Below are 19,047 nucleotides of genomic sequence, written 5' to 3' on the forward strand. Positions count from 1 at the left end.
GGTAAAGCCCAAATACAGCCTTGCATCAGTCAATCTGCAGGTCTCAACGGGGCTTGTTACTGCAAGATTTTTCAATTTCTCTCTCTCTCTCTCTATAAATACACACAGCATGTATTTATGTATACATATACTATTGTATGTGTGTATGTGCATATATATGTGTATATATCTATCTATACAAGGGTGCATTCAGGTTAGGCTACACTGTCTAAAATGTTGTTGGTTTCCTGCTTCTCTTCTACTCTTTCTAGGCACAGCCTGCCAAGAAGATGACAGTCACTTATTCCAGCAAAGTAGCAAATGCCACTTTCTTTGGATTTCACAGATTACTCCTAAAGTGGAAAGGCAGCATCTACAAATTGCTGTACAGAGAATTTATTGTTTTTGCTACTCTTTACACAGCGATAAGTGTATTATACAGGTACACTCTTTCCAATTCACATCTTATTAAATGTTATACTGAAGTTTCACACTTCATAGTGTTAGGCTGATGAATGATGGTTGTGGGGGGAGGTTACTACATAATTATTGTCTTTTCCTTGGACCTTTTCTAATGTCCTTTCCTTTCCACGTTTACTTTAATGTTCCAGAGAAAGCATGTAGGGTATAAAGAAAATACTATCTATCGTATTCAGCTGATTCTACTTTCAGCCCAGCGTTGAGGAACCATCCTACTGAAATTAGGCTAAATAAATACCCATAGCTAGCCCATGTTATATAGCTCTTATCGTTCTGACGTCGAGTTGGTGGCAGTGAGCGTGCCTCTCTGCTTTACATGATAAGTATAGACCTTTCATTCTGCTTGCAGAACTGTGTCTTCAGTTGCTCAGTGGTAATTTCTTTAACAACAATGAAAGGTAATAATTTGTGAGCCAGGTTATATAGTCAGGAGAAGCAAAGTTTTGCTTAAAGCTAGGACGGCATGGCAAACTTTATTTTTAAGCTTGCAGAGGGCCAAGCAAAACTGCATGGAAACCAGATGTGGTTATTACCTGTGTGTCACCCACCACCTGGGAGGGTCACGTTAGAAGGAGAGTTGCTTCTTCCACCAAGGTGTGAATTAAACACCCGTATGACAGATGCAATGCATCAATTAGTACAGTGAAACTTTTAATTGATGAAGTACACTACACCTAAGTATCAAAATCATGATTCAGCTCTTACCTTGATCTGTAATTAGACCTCAGTGTTTGCTTTTTATGTGAAGCAAGGAGAAAATGAGCTTCAGTTTGTCTGTGATTAATCACTAATTTTCCAACATGTTTAGTAATCTATACCTGTAAACTCGGAAAGAAGATTACAGGATTAATATGTAAAGAAACACCGGAGTCTCACATTTATTTAAATTAATCTAGTTTTACTAAAATATTAGGCAATTAAAGACCATGGTAAATACACCATGGAAAGTCTTCTATATACGCTGCATGTTTTATTGCACAGTTGTAAGCAAAACCCACCAAATAGTTGTCATGTGTTCCTTTTATATGAAATCAAAGAATAACTGAATACTCATCAATACAAATAAAATAATTGTTTATGTTTAAGCTCTTTGTATTTAATTAGATATCTTTCTCCATGGGCAGAAGCTGCCATGCTCCACTCATTTTCTATCATCTGGTGAATACTTTTCTCACTGCAAAATAAATACAGTAGTTGTGTTTTTAATCTTGTGGAAAAGAGAAATTTAGTAGGAGTAAGAGTAAAAACTGCTGCAACAATGTAGCATTTTCAAATAAGAGCAATTAGAGATTGGTAACCTTTTGCAATTCAAGCCGACCTGAGCGTTTTTATTAAGTAGCCCTCTGAAAAACGAGAGCAAGCTCTACTTGCAGACTTACGCCTTACTATCACCATTGGTCTGTATGAGATAGCAAGCTAATTCTCCAGGTGTATTGATCCTAATGAGTAGTGCCAGTGAAATTAGTCATGAGAAAACTGCAAAGACCAGGGAATAATATTGTCTGCTCCTCCAGCTTCTTTATTACATGCCAAAAGTGTTCAGCACTTTACCTTTAAGAATTCGCTTGAAGACATTAGCCAAGGTTGCTCCCGATTGCACATACCTGATTATTTATACGTATTTGCACTTCGTAGCTAGTGCCAGAATATTATGAAAGGACAGATATATTTTATTTTTGCTGCAGATTTTTTCTTACAGGTAGCCAGAAACGGTTCTTTGAAAAATTATCAATTTACTGTGACAAATATGCTGAACAAATCCCAGTCACTTTCGTGCTTGGTAAGTACTGGTTACATGTGAATTTATTCTCCAACGCTGTCTCTGCTCAGGCATTTTGTGAATGTCCGTACATGGAAGCATTTCAGAGCTGAGGGGCATATGGGAGGTTAGAGGCTCACAATAAAATCGTCAGCTTCCAACAGGTCTCCTTAAATTTGAGTTGCTTTTGTCACATCAGCAGTTATGCTCATGTTCTTAATATACCAACAAAAGAGTAAAGTTTCCGTATTTATATATATATATAGTGCCCACTAACACTGATAGATTGTGTCTGATCTTTCAAAGCACTAAATCCCCTCAAGGTTTACTACAGAAGAGGAAATTTGGAAGTTCATAAGTGTGAGATACTCTGCTGGAATGGGCCATTAAGTTGCAGTGTCTATTAAATAATTAACATTGATTGTATCCTGGGTTTTGACGTGACTTACTGCGTTTATTTTGGGAAATATAGAAGTTTAGGGATATGAATAACACTCTGCAAACTAAATCAAAGTAACCTTAACAGAAATCTTGATAGGCACTGAACTTTTATTTTTTCTTTCTAACCCCCAGGTTTCTATGTTACTTTGGTGGTGAATCGCTGGTGGAACCAGTTTGTGAACTTGCCGTGGCCAGATCGACTGATGTTCCTCATCTCTAGCTGTGTCCAGGGCAGAGATGAATATGGGCGCTTGTTAAGGAGGACTCTCATGCGTTACGTGAATTTAACGTCTCTGCTGATCTTTCGCTCTGTGAGCACAGCCGTGTACAAAAGGTTTCCCACCATGGACCATGTGGTGGGAGCAGGTACTGCCAAGTCCTTCTCCCCAAAATGTCTTTCCTTTCCCTCAGAGGTGGGGGCACAGGGAGGGAAGGAGCCAAACTCATTTTTTCTTTCCTCTTTGGTCCCATGTGTGCTTCATACTAACCCATGTCAAAGCTACCACGTTTTTGTCAGTGGCTTAAATGACATGCCCTTAAGTGTGCATCTTTAATGCTCTTAAAGTCTTCATCTAGCAACACTATAGAAATCAAATGAGTTTGAGGCTTTTACATGGATCTGCTCTCAGACATCATGGAGGCAATAGGCCTGCCCAGAACACACAGGCTTATGGAGCAGGTACAACATTCTCCAAAGCATGAAAAGTAATGTAGTTGCGCTGCAGTTTGTTATATGGCATTGCCTCGATGTCTAGAATATAACCTTGTCTTGACTATCAGAGACTGGTCTCCACAGGCACTTCACAAGTACAGCTTTATCTCAATTATTTGTAAGTAGATTGCCTAGGTCATAGATTTATTGTGATACACTTAAAAAACCCCAAGGCCAAGGGTATTTTCTTTAAATTTACAACCTCACCTTAAGCTTAGTTTTTCAGGGATAAATATACTATGAAGCGTGTCTTTATTTTCTGTTTGTTTTGATAACACAGTGAGTGTGATGACAGGGAAGAGAGTTCAATCATGTAAGACTTTGCTTGTCTATGAAGGACTGACCACTGAGTATTTAAAGGCAAGGTGTGATGCTGTGCCTTCTGACTGGCTTGGTCAGAGTCAGGGGCAGGACACCAGTGCAGAGATATGGGGATCTGTTCCAAATAGGAGAAGTCATGCATTTTTTACTGAATGTCTTGCATTTCTTAAAATTATTCCTTTGGCAGAGATTAGTAAGCACAGTTGTAGCAAGTTAAAATATGCAGTGTGTATATACATATACACGTTTCCAACATGTGTGAGCAGCTTTGGGTATTAAAAAAAAATCCAGGCAGAATGCACTGATATTACTAAAAAAAATCATTTATGTTGGATTCAGTTGGATTTTGAAGTTCTCTTCCTTGTGCTGTTCAACAAAACTGTTCACCTGAGCCTGTGAGAGGTCAAGGAAGCTTCTGTCACTCTCCCCAGCAATCTGCTTCTAGTACACACTGGAAAATTACAACGTTTCCAGCAGGCTAATCCAGCTCTGCCTCCCTATTGCTAAAGACAATCTGTTCTAAAAGAGACAAAATGTCGCAGTCTTGTACAAAAATTGTAGACTGGAAAACCAGTATTGGTTTTTTGGGTTTTTTTAACAGTGGAAAACATTCTACTATAAACTGTATAACTAAGTATTGATAGTGTAGTCAGCTCTGTGGATTTCAGTACTTATTCTGTAGGTTTTAATACATATTGTGCCACAGAATTTTTGTTGATGCAGTACTGAGCACTTGAGGGTATATTTTGCTCCTGTTAACATCCAGTGATTAAGACAGTACCCTGCAATTATCCCCTCCCTAGATCCCTATGGCGTTACATATCAGACTGCATGGGAGTGCAACATTTAATATGAACATGAATGGCAGAATCTAATACTTACAGCACAGTCATCATTGAAACAACTTGTGCCGATTTTGCATTTTGCTATCAAACTGAGAACTGCCACAGCGTAACTATTGCTACACATTTCGTTTTCAGCAAATGAACTGCTTAAATTTGTAGATTTTAAATCTGAGAACAGTACCATGATAATGTAGTCTGACTCATCCCTAACACAAGGCATAAAAGCTTACTCACAACATCCTTTATCATGGTGCAATTTCTGACTGAGCTATAATACCTTCTAGGAATATAACCAGCCCTGATTTAAAATTCAGCTGGGTATAATGGAGACTACATCACATCCTAGGTGAACTGACATTCACAAGGGTGAACCCACTGTTGAAAAGTGAAATTTCATTCTCAGTCTGAAGTTGCACAGAGTCATCTTCTAGTCACTGGATTTTGTAATGGGTTTGGGTTATTCTTTTCTTAATTAGAAGAAAACACCATTTTCTCTCAATAGCTACCTGTTAGCAGAGTGCATAAAGGCTTGAATAAACTTAGGAGCTTCACCCTGTGTAGTATCTCCCTACAAGGGATGGTCTTCAGTGCTGGATCTTCCTCCTAACTCTTTTCTGAACTCTTTTTCATTTTTTAGCATTTTTAGCTGTAGGCAGTAGATGCATGTAGATTCATAACATTATGGTGCTGAGTACTGCGGCATGTATGCCGTAAGTGTCAAATGCCTAGCGACAGTCCTGAGCATACCAATCCTGTTGGCTGCAAGGTGCAAGAGGGAAGCTGGATGCTCAAGAACACGAGTCTTAAAAAACATGAGGAATGAATCAGCAGCTGGGCAGAGAGCAGCCCAAAACAGCTGATAGGAAATGCTGAAGAGAAACATGAGGTGTGAGCCCAACTACATGAGTACCTACGGACAGCTGAAGTTTGCAGTCCCAAACCCTCTACTGGAATGAAGTACCTAAATTATTTCTTTCCCACATAACACAGAAGCAGAAAGTGAAACTTTCATCTACTTGATCATTGTTAGTGCACTCTGGAGATGTAGGAGATGACCGCTGTTCAGTTCCTTCTTCTCTAACCACTAGTCTTCAGAGTATTTGATGTGGGTACCCTGAACCAGTCTTGTCTCAAACCATTCAGTTGTGACGGGAGAACTGAATACTCTTCGAATTGCTTGAGGGAGAGCATGAGTGGCTTTTTCCACTTTCCAGTGTTCTTATCAATAATTTTCCCATAAGATCACTTTGGCTGACACTATTCACATTAGTGTCCTTTGATTCTCTATTGATTGCATGCCACGTCAAGCTTCTCATACTTTCACAAGGATTCAGTGCCCTGTCATTTCTTAGATCATCCTTTTCAAGATCTTGGCACAGTATTTGTCAAATATTTCCAGTTTTCTGGAGCTGCTCCAGTCTTCCAGTGCTTGTCAAAACCAGCGTTCTTGTTCAGAGAGTTCCTCAGTTAATTCTTTGAATACTCTTGAATAAAAATAGTTTGACCATATTTAGAAACCATTTAATTTTAATAACTGAGGTTTGATATCCTCCCCTGTGTTTGATGGAATATAAAGTGGAATATAAATATAAAAAATATAAAATCTTTTATCGCTGCAAGAATAGCAAGCAGTTCTGAACTGCATATAGTTGCCATACCCTTCACCAGCAGTAAGAGCAATCCAGACTTGTTTAATATCTTCTGTGATAAGAATACTAGGCATTATTAATATCCATCAAAGAGAATATTTAATTAATACAAACACAAACACCTTAACTTAAAAAATAATGACAATTTGAATGTTAGTGTTAAAAGAACAAGGCTTTGTTGAGCTTTTCTGAACAAAAAGGTACCCAGTTTCAGTGGAGAGCTGAACTGATCCTTGGAGCTTTGCTGTTCTTCGTGACCCCCTCAGGCTGTGTCCTTCCAGATAATGACTTCCCAGAGCCTCTCAAGTGACTTGCATCCAGTGTTTACTCCAGACTGTCAATTTTCTGATATTCTGTCTGTCTGTTTCAGCCTGATAGAAACATCTTTTCCTGTCCTGTAAGGAGCAGGCTGGCCAGCCAAAAAATCAAAGGCAGCCTGAAAGACTGACTTTTAGGAGTCAGGAGTCATGACTAGCAGGTCAGTTTGTCTGGTTGCCTGATTATTTCTGTGCAGTTGATTATGAGAGCTGGCTGCAAACTGCCCAGGGACCTTTTAAAAGCTATTATCTTATTCTGTTCTCAAATTCCAGGGTCCTGCAGGAGTACTGTGTCTTGCTGCTGAACTTTTCCTCTTCCACAGAATTTTTTGTCCTGTCCTTGTGTTCCTTCTCGGTAGTTGCAGTATTTCATACCTCCTGTCTTGACTTGTTGCAACTGTAAAACAGTGGCATTTTCCTCAACAACAGAATATTTAAGAAGGTCGCTGTGTTTAGCAAATCTCCTTTTACCTTATTCACATTTTTATACAAAACACAACTGAGTTTGTGTATATTTTTTTTTGCTGCTTCATGTATCTTCAGCAATGTTAGCAACAACGGGCCGATTCTTAGTCACTAGTTGGAGACTAGAAAAAAAATCCTGACTACTCTCAATTCCCTCATTGAATTTTCAGCCCTCAAACTTGTAATTGATTGGCTGAGCCACTTATTTTGGGGCTGCCATGTTACTAACTTTGTCCTGTTTTGGAGCTAAAGTCAACACAACAAAAGAAGCCTTATACCCACCCTGGTAGGTGACACACACCTGAGCAAAAACTAAGATCCTCCAAACCTGAAGATTGCTCCAGTCCCAGAAAATCCAGGATTTGGACAAAGGAAAATGTGAAGTTCCCCCTCATGAATTTTCTGAGGTTGTTTTTCTCAAAGGCTGGGTGGAAGGAGGACAGCAGAGCAGAGCTTTCTTACCCAAGGGGGTAGAGGTGTTGCTCCAAAAACCAGCTGCTCCCGTGCCAGTCCCAGGCAGCGAGCTGCTCTGATGCAGGTTTTGTCACACACAGCCCTGGCTCCCCTGCTATCTGACCTTGGACTTGCTTGCAGCAGGGGGAAGCAGGGCTTCAGAAGGCCAGGGGAACTTTGCAGGAAATGTAATACCTTCCCAGCACCCCAGCGAGGCAAATTGCCAGGCAGAGAGCAGCTTCAGCCTGCAGCCCCACAGCATGTCATCTGGCCCGGTGTCCCGCTAGCAGCGGGATTTCTGTGCACGATTCCTTTTCCATCTCTTTGCACGCCTTCATAACCCCAAAGAAAACATGAAACACAATCTGGCAGGGAAGTGTTTCGCTGGCAGAAGGCACGCTCTCTGTTGAGCTCTGTTTCATGCATGCACTTGTATCCTCTGTTGCTTGCTCACTGCTTTGCAGATTACCAAAAAATTATCAGAATCAGAAGGTCACGTAACTGCCCTTACAACATATGTTGAGATGCTGATAAAAGCCATCATTGCTGAAAAGTGATAGTTTCTTGACTGATATATCCAGTTCCTTATTTTCTGAAAGTAGAATATGAAACCAGAGAGTAATCTGTACATTTCTTAGTATTATATGTATCTACAATATGTCAGTGGTCAGATATGAGAACACAGTAATAGCAAATTATTGCATATATTGATCAAGAGGGATTTTGCATAGCTAGTTATTGCAAAAAGAAGTTGTTTCAAGCAAGATCTATCCTGGCAAAAAAGCTCAAAAAAGAAAAAAGGAGGAGGCTACTAGTTAGAATTATAAATAGTGTTTTGCATAGTTCTATGCAAATATCACATAAACAGATTCAAACATATTCAAAATCTATAATATCAGTAGCACTGAAAGCACAGAATAAATGAAGTCTTTTTTTTTTGGGGGGGGGTGTAAACAGGTTTTATGACAAGATATGAAAGAAAAATTTTTGATGACCTTAAATCACCGCACCTGAAATACTGGGTTCCATTTGTCTGGTTTGGAAATTTGGCATCAAAGGCACGAAAAGAGGGAAGAATTCGAGACAGTGTAGATCTGCAGACACTGATGAACGTAAGTAGAAAAAGTAAACCTACAGAAAACTAATCTGAAATTGCTATGTGGTAGCTTTTCACTCACACAATTTGATTGAGGGTGCACAGCTCTCCAGTGTCATCTAAATGATCTTACTCAGGATTTGTACCACTTTTCTCTGTGTACCGATGTACACTCAAGCACACACAGTTCGCTGGGTTTGTATTTATATGACTACAAAGGTATTAACTGAAGCAACAAATTGATGAGTAAAAAATTATTGTAACATCACTGTAAATTCATACTTGTTCCATTTCTGCAGGGAAAAAAAGTGAGAATAATTTGACATTTTGAAGATTTTAATATCAGTTTCAGGGAAGACAATCTTCCTGAATATTTCATTAAGTGGTCAAACATCCTTTTTATGATATAATATATTCTCTTTCATGTATCACTAGACTGTGGATAAGATAGAAACAAAACATAATTTGTGAAGAAATATGTAATATACTAAGCATTCCAACTCCATAAACTAAGTGAATATTCAAATGTGACAATGGGGTGCTGGATATAGTTATGGTATCAATTTATATATACTACACTTTCATATCTCCCTGTCCTTTTATATGTGCAAAAACAAACCGTAACAAAATATTTATAATTTAGAATTGAACGCCATGCAATTTTAGTTTGTTGGGGTTTGTTTTTTCTTTTTTTTTTTTTTTCCTTTTAGGAGATGAATAAGTACCGGTCTTGGTGTAGTCTTTTGTTTGGTTATGACTGGGTTGGAATTCCGCTGGTCTATACCCAGGTACTGAGATATTATCCTTTACAAAATTCGAAACACAGTTTCCATAAAAGGAGAGCTTGGTGCAAAACATCCATAGACTCGACCAGAGTCTCCGAGCTGTTGAGCACTCGTTGACTCCCATGGGATCATGGATGCCTGGCCAACTATTTAAGTCATATTAATGACTTAAATAGTCATTAATAATGACATAATGCGGAGATGTTTTGGAGGCCTTGCATAATCTGGGAGAAGGGAGGGAAGCACTGAAATGTTTTTATGTTTCCTGGATCTTCTTCCTGGCTATAATTATTCCTGTGGCCTCTCTATTTGTAATACCTCCCTACAGATTTGTAAATGATATGGCAAAAGGCAGTCAGAGGCTTTTGGGTATGTGTTGCCTTATGCATAAGATTGTATTATTGCATGATTTCAATGAAGATTTGTTCTTTGCAGGTTGTTACTCTCGCAGTCTATACTTTTTTCTTTGCCTGCCTGATAGGGCGCCAATTTTTGGATACTGACCAAGGGTATCAGGGACATGACTTAGATCTTTACATTCCAATCTTCACACTGTTACAGTTCTTCTTCTACGCAGGATGGCTCAAGGTAAACTAGCTTTCTGGAAAGGTCATGGGGGAACCCTCCCTAGGGGAGCTGAGGAAGGTGTCAGAGCTGAAGTCAAAGTGTCAGATTTGTGGCACACTGTAAAATCACCGAAGATTAATGGAGTTAGTTACACCAAAGCTGAATTCAGCCCAAAGTGTCCTGTGGTCATAAAGAAACATCATGCAATACCTTTTTAATTCCACCTGACAGATCCTACAGTGAGAAACGGTTGGGAACCTGAAAGAGCTCAATTTAGTAGGACCAGTGCAGCCACAACCCCCCAAGGAAGTATTATGCAAGCAAAATCTGGTCCCAGGACTTGGTCTATAAAATGACAGATGAAAGATTAAAAAAACGCCCTTTCTCCCACTCCACTGTGCGATGGGGAAATACTGCTGCAGACCTGGCATGGGCTGAAAGGGACTGAATCATACTTTCTTCTTATGATCAAAGCCAGCCTTTAGTATCTGCTGTTAACTTAATCAGATGCAGGCAATTAAAGGTCTCTAGTTCCAGAGGGCCATCAAACAGTGACAGCCAATATTGGCTACAACCCCACAGCATAAAAACATTTATTAAAAAGAAGAGTTATAGAAGGAATTGGATGCTACCCATCAGCCCATTGATGCCTGCTCAGTTAACATATCGCCATCGATCTGATAGTTGAGTAATTAAGCCACGTACCTCACGGTGATTCTCTCCTCTGCAGTGAGTATCCATGTAGACTAACTGGAAAAAAGTTTCAAATAAAAAGCAAATTGGTACATTAGGGTCTATATGCATTAAGATGTCCTTTTGGGATTATTAATCACGGCTGGAAACATAGAGCTAACTTTCCTGTTAGAACATAAATTGCACAAAATTGGCCAGTTTTAGAGCCCCCTTCCCACAGCCAACTCCAAAGGGCACAGTAAAGAAGGCAGCACACCGAGCTGGCGGATTGCGGGGGAAAGTAAAGTGCCTGCAGGGCAAGCTCCTCTAGTCCTGTGTCCTAGGAAATCGGGGGGGACAAGGGGTTTGCCGCATAGGGACCAGCCTGGGGGTGAGCGGGAGAGAGAGGAAGGGAGGCTGGTGCGGCAGGGGCAGCATGTTGCTCCTGCAGAAATGTGAGGCTTTGTCTCTAGGCAATGTCTTCCAGGGTTTTACTAGCGGGTTGCAAAACTGTAAGCTGTTCCTCTTGACCACGCTGCTGGTGCTCCTGAAGCGGGGAATGGTTTCCCTTCATCAGCACCCAAAGCTGTCAGTAGCACCTCTTCCAGTTAGGCTCAGGGCTTCCAGCCAACTCCTGGCTACAGCAGGTACGAGATGCCATTGTAACTGAAAAATCTTCCGCATAAGGAAATGAAAGGGAGGAGAAGCAGTTCTAAAAGCTAATTTAATATCAGCAGTGCTCCCTCAGACCGGAGGTTTGTCCAAACCTGCAGTGCCCCCAAGTCAGGATATTTCTGTCTTGAAGGTTACAGCCGGTTTCCTGCTGAGTGTGTTGGGTTTTGGCTGCCAGGCTGCAGAAAGGGCCCTGAGATATTGACTTCCAGTAACTTGGCAATTCCTCAGACATAATGGCTAAACTGAGCTCATTCCTTGGCCTCAGGCCTGGTTTGTTATACGTACAATACAGGAGCAAAGTTTCCCATCACGTGAGACACTTCTAAATCCCCATTTTCATTACGGGGGTAGACGGACCATCCAAATACAGGGCTTAGTTTCTACTCAGCACTACATTCCTTTCCGGAGAATAAAGTCATGTCTCACATGCCAGGACCAGGTCAGCCAAGCAAAAGGCCATCACCGCTGTTCCCTCTGTCCTAGCCCTGCTCACTTTTTTTAGCTCATGTGACAAGTTTTGCAGTGGATTTTTGGGCAGTGATCCCCCGGTTTACACCGAGATGATCCAGAGTCTTCCCTGGAAAGCCACAACGCAGTCTGCGTTCTGGCTCATTCCTATTGCAGCACTTCCATAGCTATACCCAAAATTTAATGCCATGGGCCAGGCCAATGAGTGTGAGCAGAGGTATCCCCTGTCTCCTTTTCGTTCCTGCTGCCTTACGGGTGTTTTTGTCATGTTAGTCTGCTCAGCAGTTCATTTGTTGTCTTCCACCGCTGGCCTGGGAAGTGGTGGCCTAGGAGAGTCAGCAAGTGCTTACCCACTGGTACAACCTAGAGGCACATAGCAATAAATAGCCAGGGAGTGACTGCCTTACTATTATAAGTTATTCAGATCATAGCTGTCCATAGCGAGGTTCATGAGCAGGGCTGTTTAATCATACAGTTGCTTCACCCATATTCATGTTAAACCGAGGACCTGGCCACTGCTCCTGTGCATGGCCATGGTGACCACCAGGAAGGCTTGGGAGGGTCAGCAAGAATGTGATCGGCTTCAAAACCAGGGCTTAAAAAGACAAACAGAAGGAGAAAAGCATGAAGGGGAGAAGATATTTAACCTCAGTGTACCAAGGAACTGAGAAATAGAGAAGCAATCTGGATTTCCTAAAACTTTTTTTTTTAATTTTCCTCTTTCATCTTTTTTTTCTCCCCCAGCAGCTAAGAGTTTTCTCCCCACAATGTACTTTGGTGATCATGGGGATAGGGGGGCGGTCTCTGGATGTTTTTCCGTTTATTTATTCCTTTGCGGAGGGGCAGGACTGGATAAGGCTATGGGCAGCCAGAGAAGTTTCCTTCCCCAGCCTAGTTCCCAGACTACGGTGCCTCACCACAAAGGTGCCTGAGCTCACTGTTTGGTTGTCTCCTCCACAGGATGGGCTTCTCCCCTGCAGTTTTAATCACTTCATGTACAGAAACCCAAAACAGCAGGCTGAATTAAAGAACAAACTCAGATGGCTAGCATGATGCATGGCATCCACTTGAGTCAAGTCTTTTGGTGGGCTGCTTGTCCTGAAAAGCTTCAGAGGGATGCCATCAGCATCACCCTCGATAAAGAAGCAGGGGCTGAGGGCTGAGCTGGAGACACGAGCTGTACTCCCTCCGGCAGACTCCAGCTGCAGGGCTTGGGAATACTGACCCAATGGGCTGGTGGAGTATCGTAGACCATAATGCAATAACAGAGCCTCTAGCTGCTAAACCATTCATTTAAATCAGCCAAAGACAACAATAAGGAAAGGTAATGACTATTTTATGTGACAATTACCATGGCCCAGACATGTCTCGATTCCCAGTAGGCCAGCGCTGACAATCATGATTGACAGCACCAATGAGGCACAGAGGTATGAATCTATAGGGAAAGCAAGCTGTTCCTTCGCTAGGCTGGCAAAAGCATCATATGGGAGCTCAAGCTATGATTGCAAGTGACAGGCAGGGAGAGAGAGAAAAATCCAATCCTATTTTCTCTGCGGCAGCAGTCCTGACATGGCATGCTAACCTCTATTCACTGTCTCATTTTCCTTTCAGGTCGCTGAACAACTTATTAATCCATTTGGAGAAGATGATGACGATTTTGAAACTAACTGGTGCATCGATAGAAATTTACAGGTTGCTGTTGTTATTTCTACTTCCAGCTTTACTGTACCATAGGTTATCATTACATTTAATCCATTTCTTATATTGAGGTACAAATTAAGGGCAACAAGTGTCAGCAAAACAAATTCTTTCCCTGAAGGAGTACCTATGGCTGTGATCCCCAGATTTTTTTTTTACAAGCTAATGCGTCTTGATTTTGGTATTTGGCATTTATGATGCCTGACTAAACATGCAAACAGCTGACCTCAAACTGTAAGCTCACTTTATGCCTGGAAAAACACGTAATGTAGGTCAATCCTGCAAAATCCAAAACCCATCTATTCCCACATAGATAAGAACACATTTTGCTAATCTGAATGTCTAAAGATTACAATACTGTATATGAACCTTCCTTTAAAAAAAAAAAAAAATGGCAGTGAAGATACCAAAAAGACCAAGCAGGGCCCTGAAGTAATAAGCGGGGCCCATACCATGATTCATGTTGTGATGCTGCCGCCCACGGCAGCATCTGTGGTCGGCACAGGAGCCAGTGTCCTCAGTGGCAGGAGATGTGAGATTGCCAGGGTACAGATTTATTGCAGTTATCTCCGATTCCCAAACAGCCCCTGTCTGTTGTGCCATGAAGGAGACCAAAGACATGAAGAGGTCCCATGGCACCCGCTGCTCTCCTTGCAGGTAGAGCCAAGCATAGGGGTGAGCTGCTGTCGGACCCCACGTCTGCTGGGGACCACTGAGACTGCAAAGCAGAGCCCAGGTGTTAGAGGGAGCAAGGGCAGGGCAAGCAAACCAGCATCTTGAGCAAAGCAAGCAATGCAGGTACGCGCAGGAGTGGGAAAGGCCTTCACGCTGCCAAAGATGCTCTCTGGCTTAACACCACTTCAGGCTACTTGTGCTACGGTGCCTCAGAGCCCTTTGTATAAAATATATTGGAAGGCCCTAGAACAGGATGGTCACATACTTGGTTCTGAATGTCTTAAACTGTGCATGAAGCCTATCAGAAAGCTTCTCGACCTCTGGACATTTTAAGGAGCACAACTAATACTCTACACAGACTTCCCATAGCACGTGGAGGATCACATGTCTATTTAACTACATCATGCGTGAGGAAAGGACTTCAATCTGACGCAAATATCTTTGCAGCATAGAAGACTCAAGTTACAATAAAATTTATGGTTTCATGAGTATAGGAGGGTATAGGCGGTATATTTTATAATACTGAGTCTCTTCCCAATGCCCAGGCCAGCATACACAGCTTACTTTAAAGGGTTTCTGAAAGAAATGTTGACCCAGGGAGTACAAAGCAGATTATTTTGTATACTGTACTATGTTGAAAGTGACGTGATTTATACCAAAAAAATCTAAGGTCTCACTTCTGGCGGTGGACGAGATGCACATGAACTTACCAAGGATGGAGAAAGATATTTACTGGAACGATTCCTCTGCCCGGCCGCCCTACACAAAAGCAGCTGCTGATTACTGTATTCCTTCATTTCTTGGATCGACTATTGAAATGGGGTGAGTGGCACTAAAGGTCCTTAATGCCATCAGAAAGATCACCACCCTTACAGCCCACGTTGACTGACAGACAGTCAGCACAGGGCTGTGGGCTGTGACGATACTGTGAGCGGGGAAGATGGAAATGGGAAATGATGTTAGGAGGGAGTGGACAGGCTGATGTTGGTGGGATGATGTCTCCAGTGGTCCATGTACTCATACAAATTGTGCACCCGTAGCTTAAATTATGTAATTAATAAATAGAGTATGTTTGCAGGGAGGGTTTGTTGATAGTCTCTGAGCACAGGATGGCACCTGAAGACAGGGATTGACTTTTCTTAATAATCCTTTATTTACTACAGCTTCTTCATACATCCCCCAATTAGCAAAATAGCTATTCCTTTTTGTTTAGTTAGCAGATGATGGCTAAAATCAGTCCAGATTTTTGTGAAGATAAACAAGAAATTATCTTAAACATTGTATGACTTTTCATTGACTAATAATCTAGGCATGGAAGTTGAAGCAGTTAGATTTTGTGAAGGGATGAAGAGGAGTTATTTGCATAGATCAACACAAGAACCATCATTATAAAGAAACATATAGAGGATATAGGATTACCCCCTGCTGTCAGGATCTGTATGACAAATCAGTGGTAGGCCAGTTAGCTTAGAAGCTGTTGAGTTTAAATATTTGTGACATGCTGTAATATAGAACAGGTCAGTAAGTGTAAATACCACCATGCCTGAACAAAAACCAGGGCAAGTAGACGTTTTTATCTGAAAATCTTTTTTAAAACTTTATAGTAGCCATTTTTTTAACTTGAAAACTTATCTCAAGAAGTTTTCAATTTTTCCAAAATTTTCCAGCCTTTATCAAAATAAAATGTGCTTAAGTTTTTGCTTCATTTGGCCTGGAAATTGATGTTTTCTCATTTTTATTCCTCTTATTTTTCCATTTTTTGCATGCATTCTACTACAAAGAAAAATGGTTTATATGAGTTCCTTTTATCACACACAGCCTTTTCAGAATTTATTTCCTTCTGGAAAAACCATAAAATGGCCAAAAGAAAAGAAGAAAGTAAAAAAGTAAAGAAGAAAACCTCATAGAATATAATTTATTTTACTGCAATTGCTAGGGGAAAAAAGTGGCAAAGAAGAAACACTATTAAGTCTGCAAACAATTTTTTAATAAGAAGCACTTCACACAAAAAATGAAGGGGGGGTGAATGAAAAATAGCTCCATGTTAGCCCCTGTGCAATGCAAACAGCTCTGATGTGTTGACTTTTTTATTAATTATTTTCTCCTCTGAACTGTTTCTCTGTTCATCTCTCTCAAAAAACTGGGTAGTTCTTATGCAGACTTCAAAAACAAGGTCTAAAGACTCATCCAAGTCCAAAGCAAATATATAAAACTTGAGCCCAAATCCAAAGTCTTCTCCTGTCCCCTCAAGCCAGCATCCGGAAGAGGTTACCCAGAGAGGTGGTAGATGCCCCATCCCTGGAAACATTCAAGGTCAGGCTGGACAGGGCTCTGAGCAACCTGATCTAGTTGAAGATGTCCCTGCTCATTGCAGGGCGGGTTGGACTAGATGACCTTTAAAGGTCCCTTCCAATCCAAACTATTCTATGATTCTATGGTCTTCACAAACGCTGGATGAAGTTCCTTTGTCTCTCTGGGTTAGTGTTGCCTCCCTGTGCTCCTCGCCTCAGATTTGGCCTGAGCCCCTTTGCCATCCTTGCCCTTAGGACAGGTAACTGGGCCAGTTTGCCTTGTCTTCTGAGGTGCACTGAGTCAGTAATGTGTACTGAATCGCCTGGCAGACACAGCAATGGTTGTTCTCATGAACCACCGAGGCTGGGCAGGAGAAGAGTACCAGGTACAGGTTGGACTTTCAGACACACTGTCGTGCCCCAGAAGTAACTGAGATTTGGCCATCTGAGTAATTCCAACATTTTTTGAAACCGTCACACTCTGCTTCCAGGAGTAGCTTTTTCACTGTTGTTAGTTTTGCCCGAAGGATTCTCCTGAAAAAGTATCTACAGCCGAGCAGGGTTTCTTTCTCCCCTTTCCCTCACCCTAAGCACAAGCCTAACCATGTGGAGCTGCCACAGAGGGCTGCAGCCCAAATATGAAACGGTGCCAGATGCCTGGCTGGATGCTCTCCCAGCCTGGTCCTCAGCAGAAGAGACACCTGGATGTGGAGAGCTTTCTGTGTGTTCTGGTCCAAAGGCACAGGCACTATTTCCTGGCACCCTCACCCCTTTTTCACCCTTTCCATGCCCTTACCTGGGGACACACTAGGGCCTTGGTTCCTATGTCTTCCTGCTGAGACAGCGGGATATATGTGCATGCAGACCACATGCTTCCTATACATAAGTGACACCTACTACCTGGCTTTATTTGGCAGGCTGGCTGATACTGAATTCCTCTATGGGGAAGAGTGGCCCTGGGAAGAGGAGAAACACCGAAGGCAACGTTCAGTGCTGAGAAGAGTCAAGAGATTTCTCAGCGTCCATGAGGGCCCTTCATCCCCGGCCCACCGGCGCTACAGTCGGCAGACAAGTGAGAATTCGGTGTTTTTCCCAGCAGATGAAAAGGGGCACATCAGACGGTTGCAGGAAATGCACACAAGAGGGAGACACTCTACCTCGAGCTTCAAGAAGAAATATGAAGGAGTTGACAGAAGTAACAGACTTCATAGTAGCAGAGATCTAGGACCCATAACAGAAACCTCAAGGAACGAGGCACAGTTCGGCGACAGTGACACCTCATCCGAGACAAACAAGCCAGTTCCTGAGGTCGTCATCTCTGAAGCTGAGGAGAAAGCACCTGATGTGCTGGGCAAACCAGATCTGCAAACAGGGCGCACCGCAAGCATGCCAGAAGAGGAGCTCCAAAGGAGCCTAACTGAGGCAAATGTGACTCTTCTAGACCATCCTCTTTTCCCCCCAGAAATGACTACATACCTCCCAGGCTCTGAGGTGCATCAGTCACTTCCTACTGTGATAGGGGAGCACAAACATGAACCCCATGGTAGTAGCATAGCTGGTTTCATAACAGATCATGAGAGAAACCTTCAGCGATGGAGTTTACCAAGCTTCCATAGTGATAGTACAGTGTCAAGTGCTGACACTGCACTGCCTTTAACAGATTCTGGGACAACTTCACAACAAAGGACCTTCAGAGACGGAAAAAATGTTACTTCTGCTGCTGCTCCAGAGATGTTTGAGATGCAGCACTTATGGGAAAACCTGGATAGTAAAGAAACGGCCATAGTAGAATTTTCTAATGAGAAAAGTGAAAGAAAACTTTGAACGTGCTTCCCCTGGGTTTGACTGAACTTCTCATATTCTCTTGAAAGTGGTTCTCGCACAGATTTGCTGAAAGTGCAGAAGGGCAGACACGATGCTCAGACAAGTCCTGAGCAAGATCCAACAGAGGATTTGGGCACCTAAATAGGAGGCATTGTAGTGACATGCTTTAAGCCACTTGGTCGCTGGCTTGAAATCTGTGACCCTATGGGGGAAACATCTATAGGGAGAACTGGGAGCCTCAGGAGTGGATGCAAACCAGCCAGTGCACATGGCAGCAAGCTGTGTAGCCTCACCTAGAGGAAACACTAAGGTTATCAGAGTGGAGGTGGCTCTGTCCACTTCGGATCCACCCGAACAGTGCTACTTTTGGCCGCTCCTTCAGATTAAGGTCCATGACATCCTTGTAAGACCCACCAACAGTTTTGGTTTCTACTCAAGTGGCTCAAATGGGAGGTGTGGACTCAATTCCCTCCTCAGACTGGAGAGATTCAGCCCACCATCTCTCACTGCCTGGAGGAACGCTTGAAAAATCAGGCTCCTCGCTTGGGTGAGGCAAGAGCCTGCCCCGCTCCTGCTGAAGCTATGCCACTACAGAGTGGAAAAATAAAAGGATTAAATGTTTAACTTCATTAAGAAAAATGGAAGAGGCAAAACTGCTGATGAGCTGGGCGTGGGAGGTCTGAGCCTTGGTCTCTGCTCCTTGGAGCATGTATGTTGCATACCTAGTGGCTGTTTATTGTAAAACGCCGTTCCCAGGTGGCCTCCCTAGTGATGACAGGGCTGTGGCACTCTCTCAAGAGGTGATGGAGCTGCAGGGGCACTGAGCTTAGGGCTCCACTCTTGCAGAGATCTTCAGCTGGAAGCGCACAGGCTGC

General features: G+C 42.3%; 1 protein-coding gene across 1 annotated transcript; it reads left to right on the forward strand.

Annotated features, from left to right (window-relative positions):
* The first annotated feature begins 269 nt into the window (after positions 1-269).
* On the forward strand, positions 270-18,172 carry BEST3 (bestrophin 3). The gene is made up of 9 exons (XM_050910512.1): positions 270-421; positions 2,145-2,239; positions 2,792-3,025; positions 8,379-8,533; positions 9,228-9,305; positions 9,738-9,890; positions 13,296-13,376; positions 14,728-14,879; positions 17,266-18,172. Exons 1-9 carry the CDS (start codon positions 270-272, stop codon positions 18,170-18,172), a joined length of 2,007 nt encoding a protein of 668 aa, XP_050766469.1.
* Positions 18,173-19,047: the final 875 nt, after the last annotated feature.

Source organism: Gymnogyps californianus, chromosome 1 (assembly GCF_018139145.2).
Source record: "Gymnogyps californianus isolate 813 chromosome 1, ASM1813914v2, whole genome shotgun sequence".
Taxonomy (NCBI): Eukaryota; Metazoa; Chordata; class Aves; order Accipitriformes; family Cathartidae; genus Gymnogyps; species Gymnogyps californianus.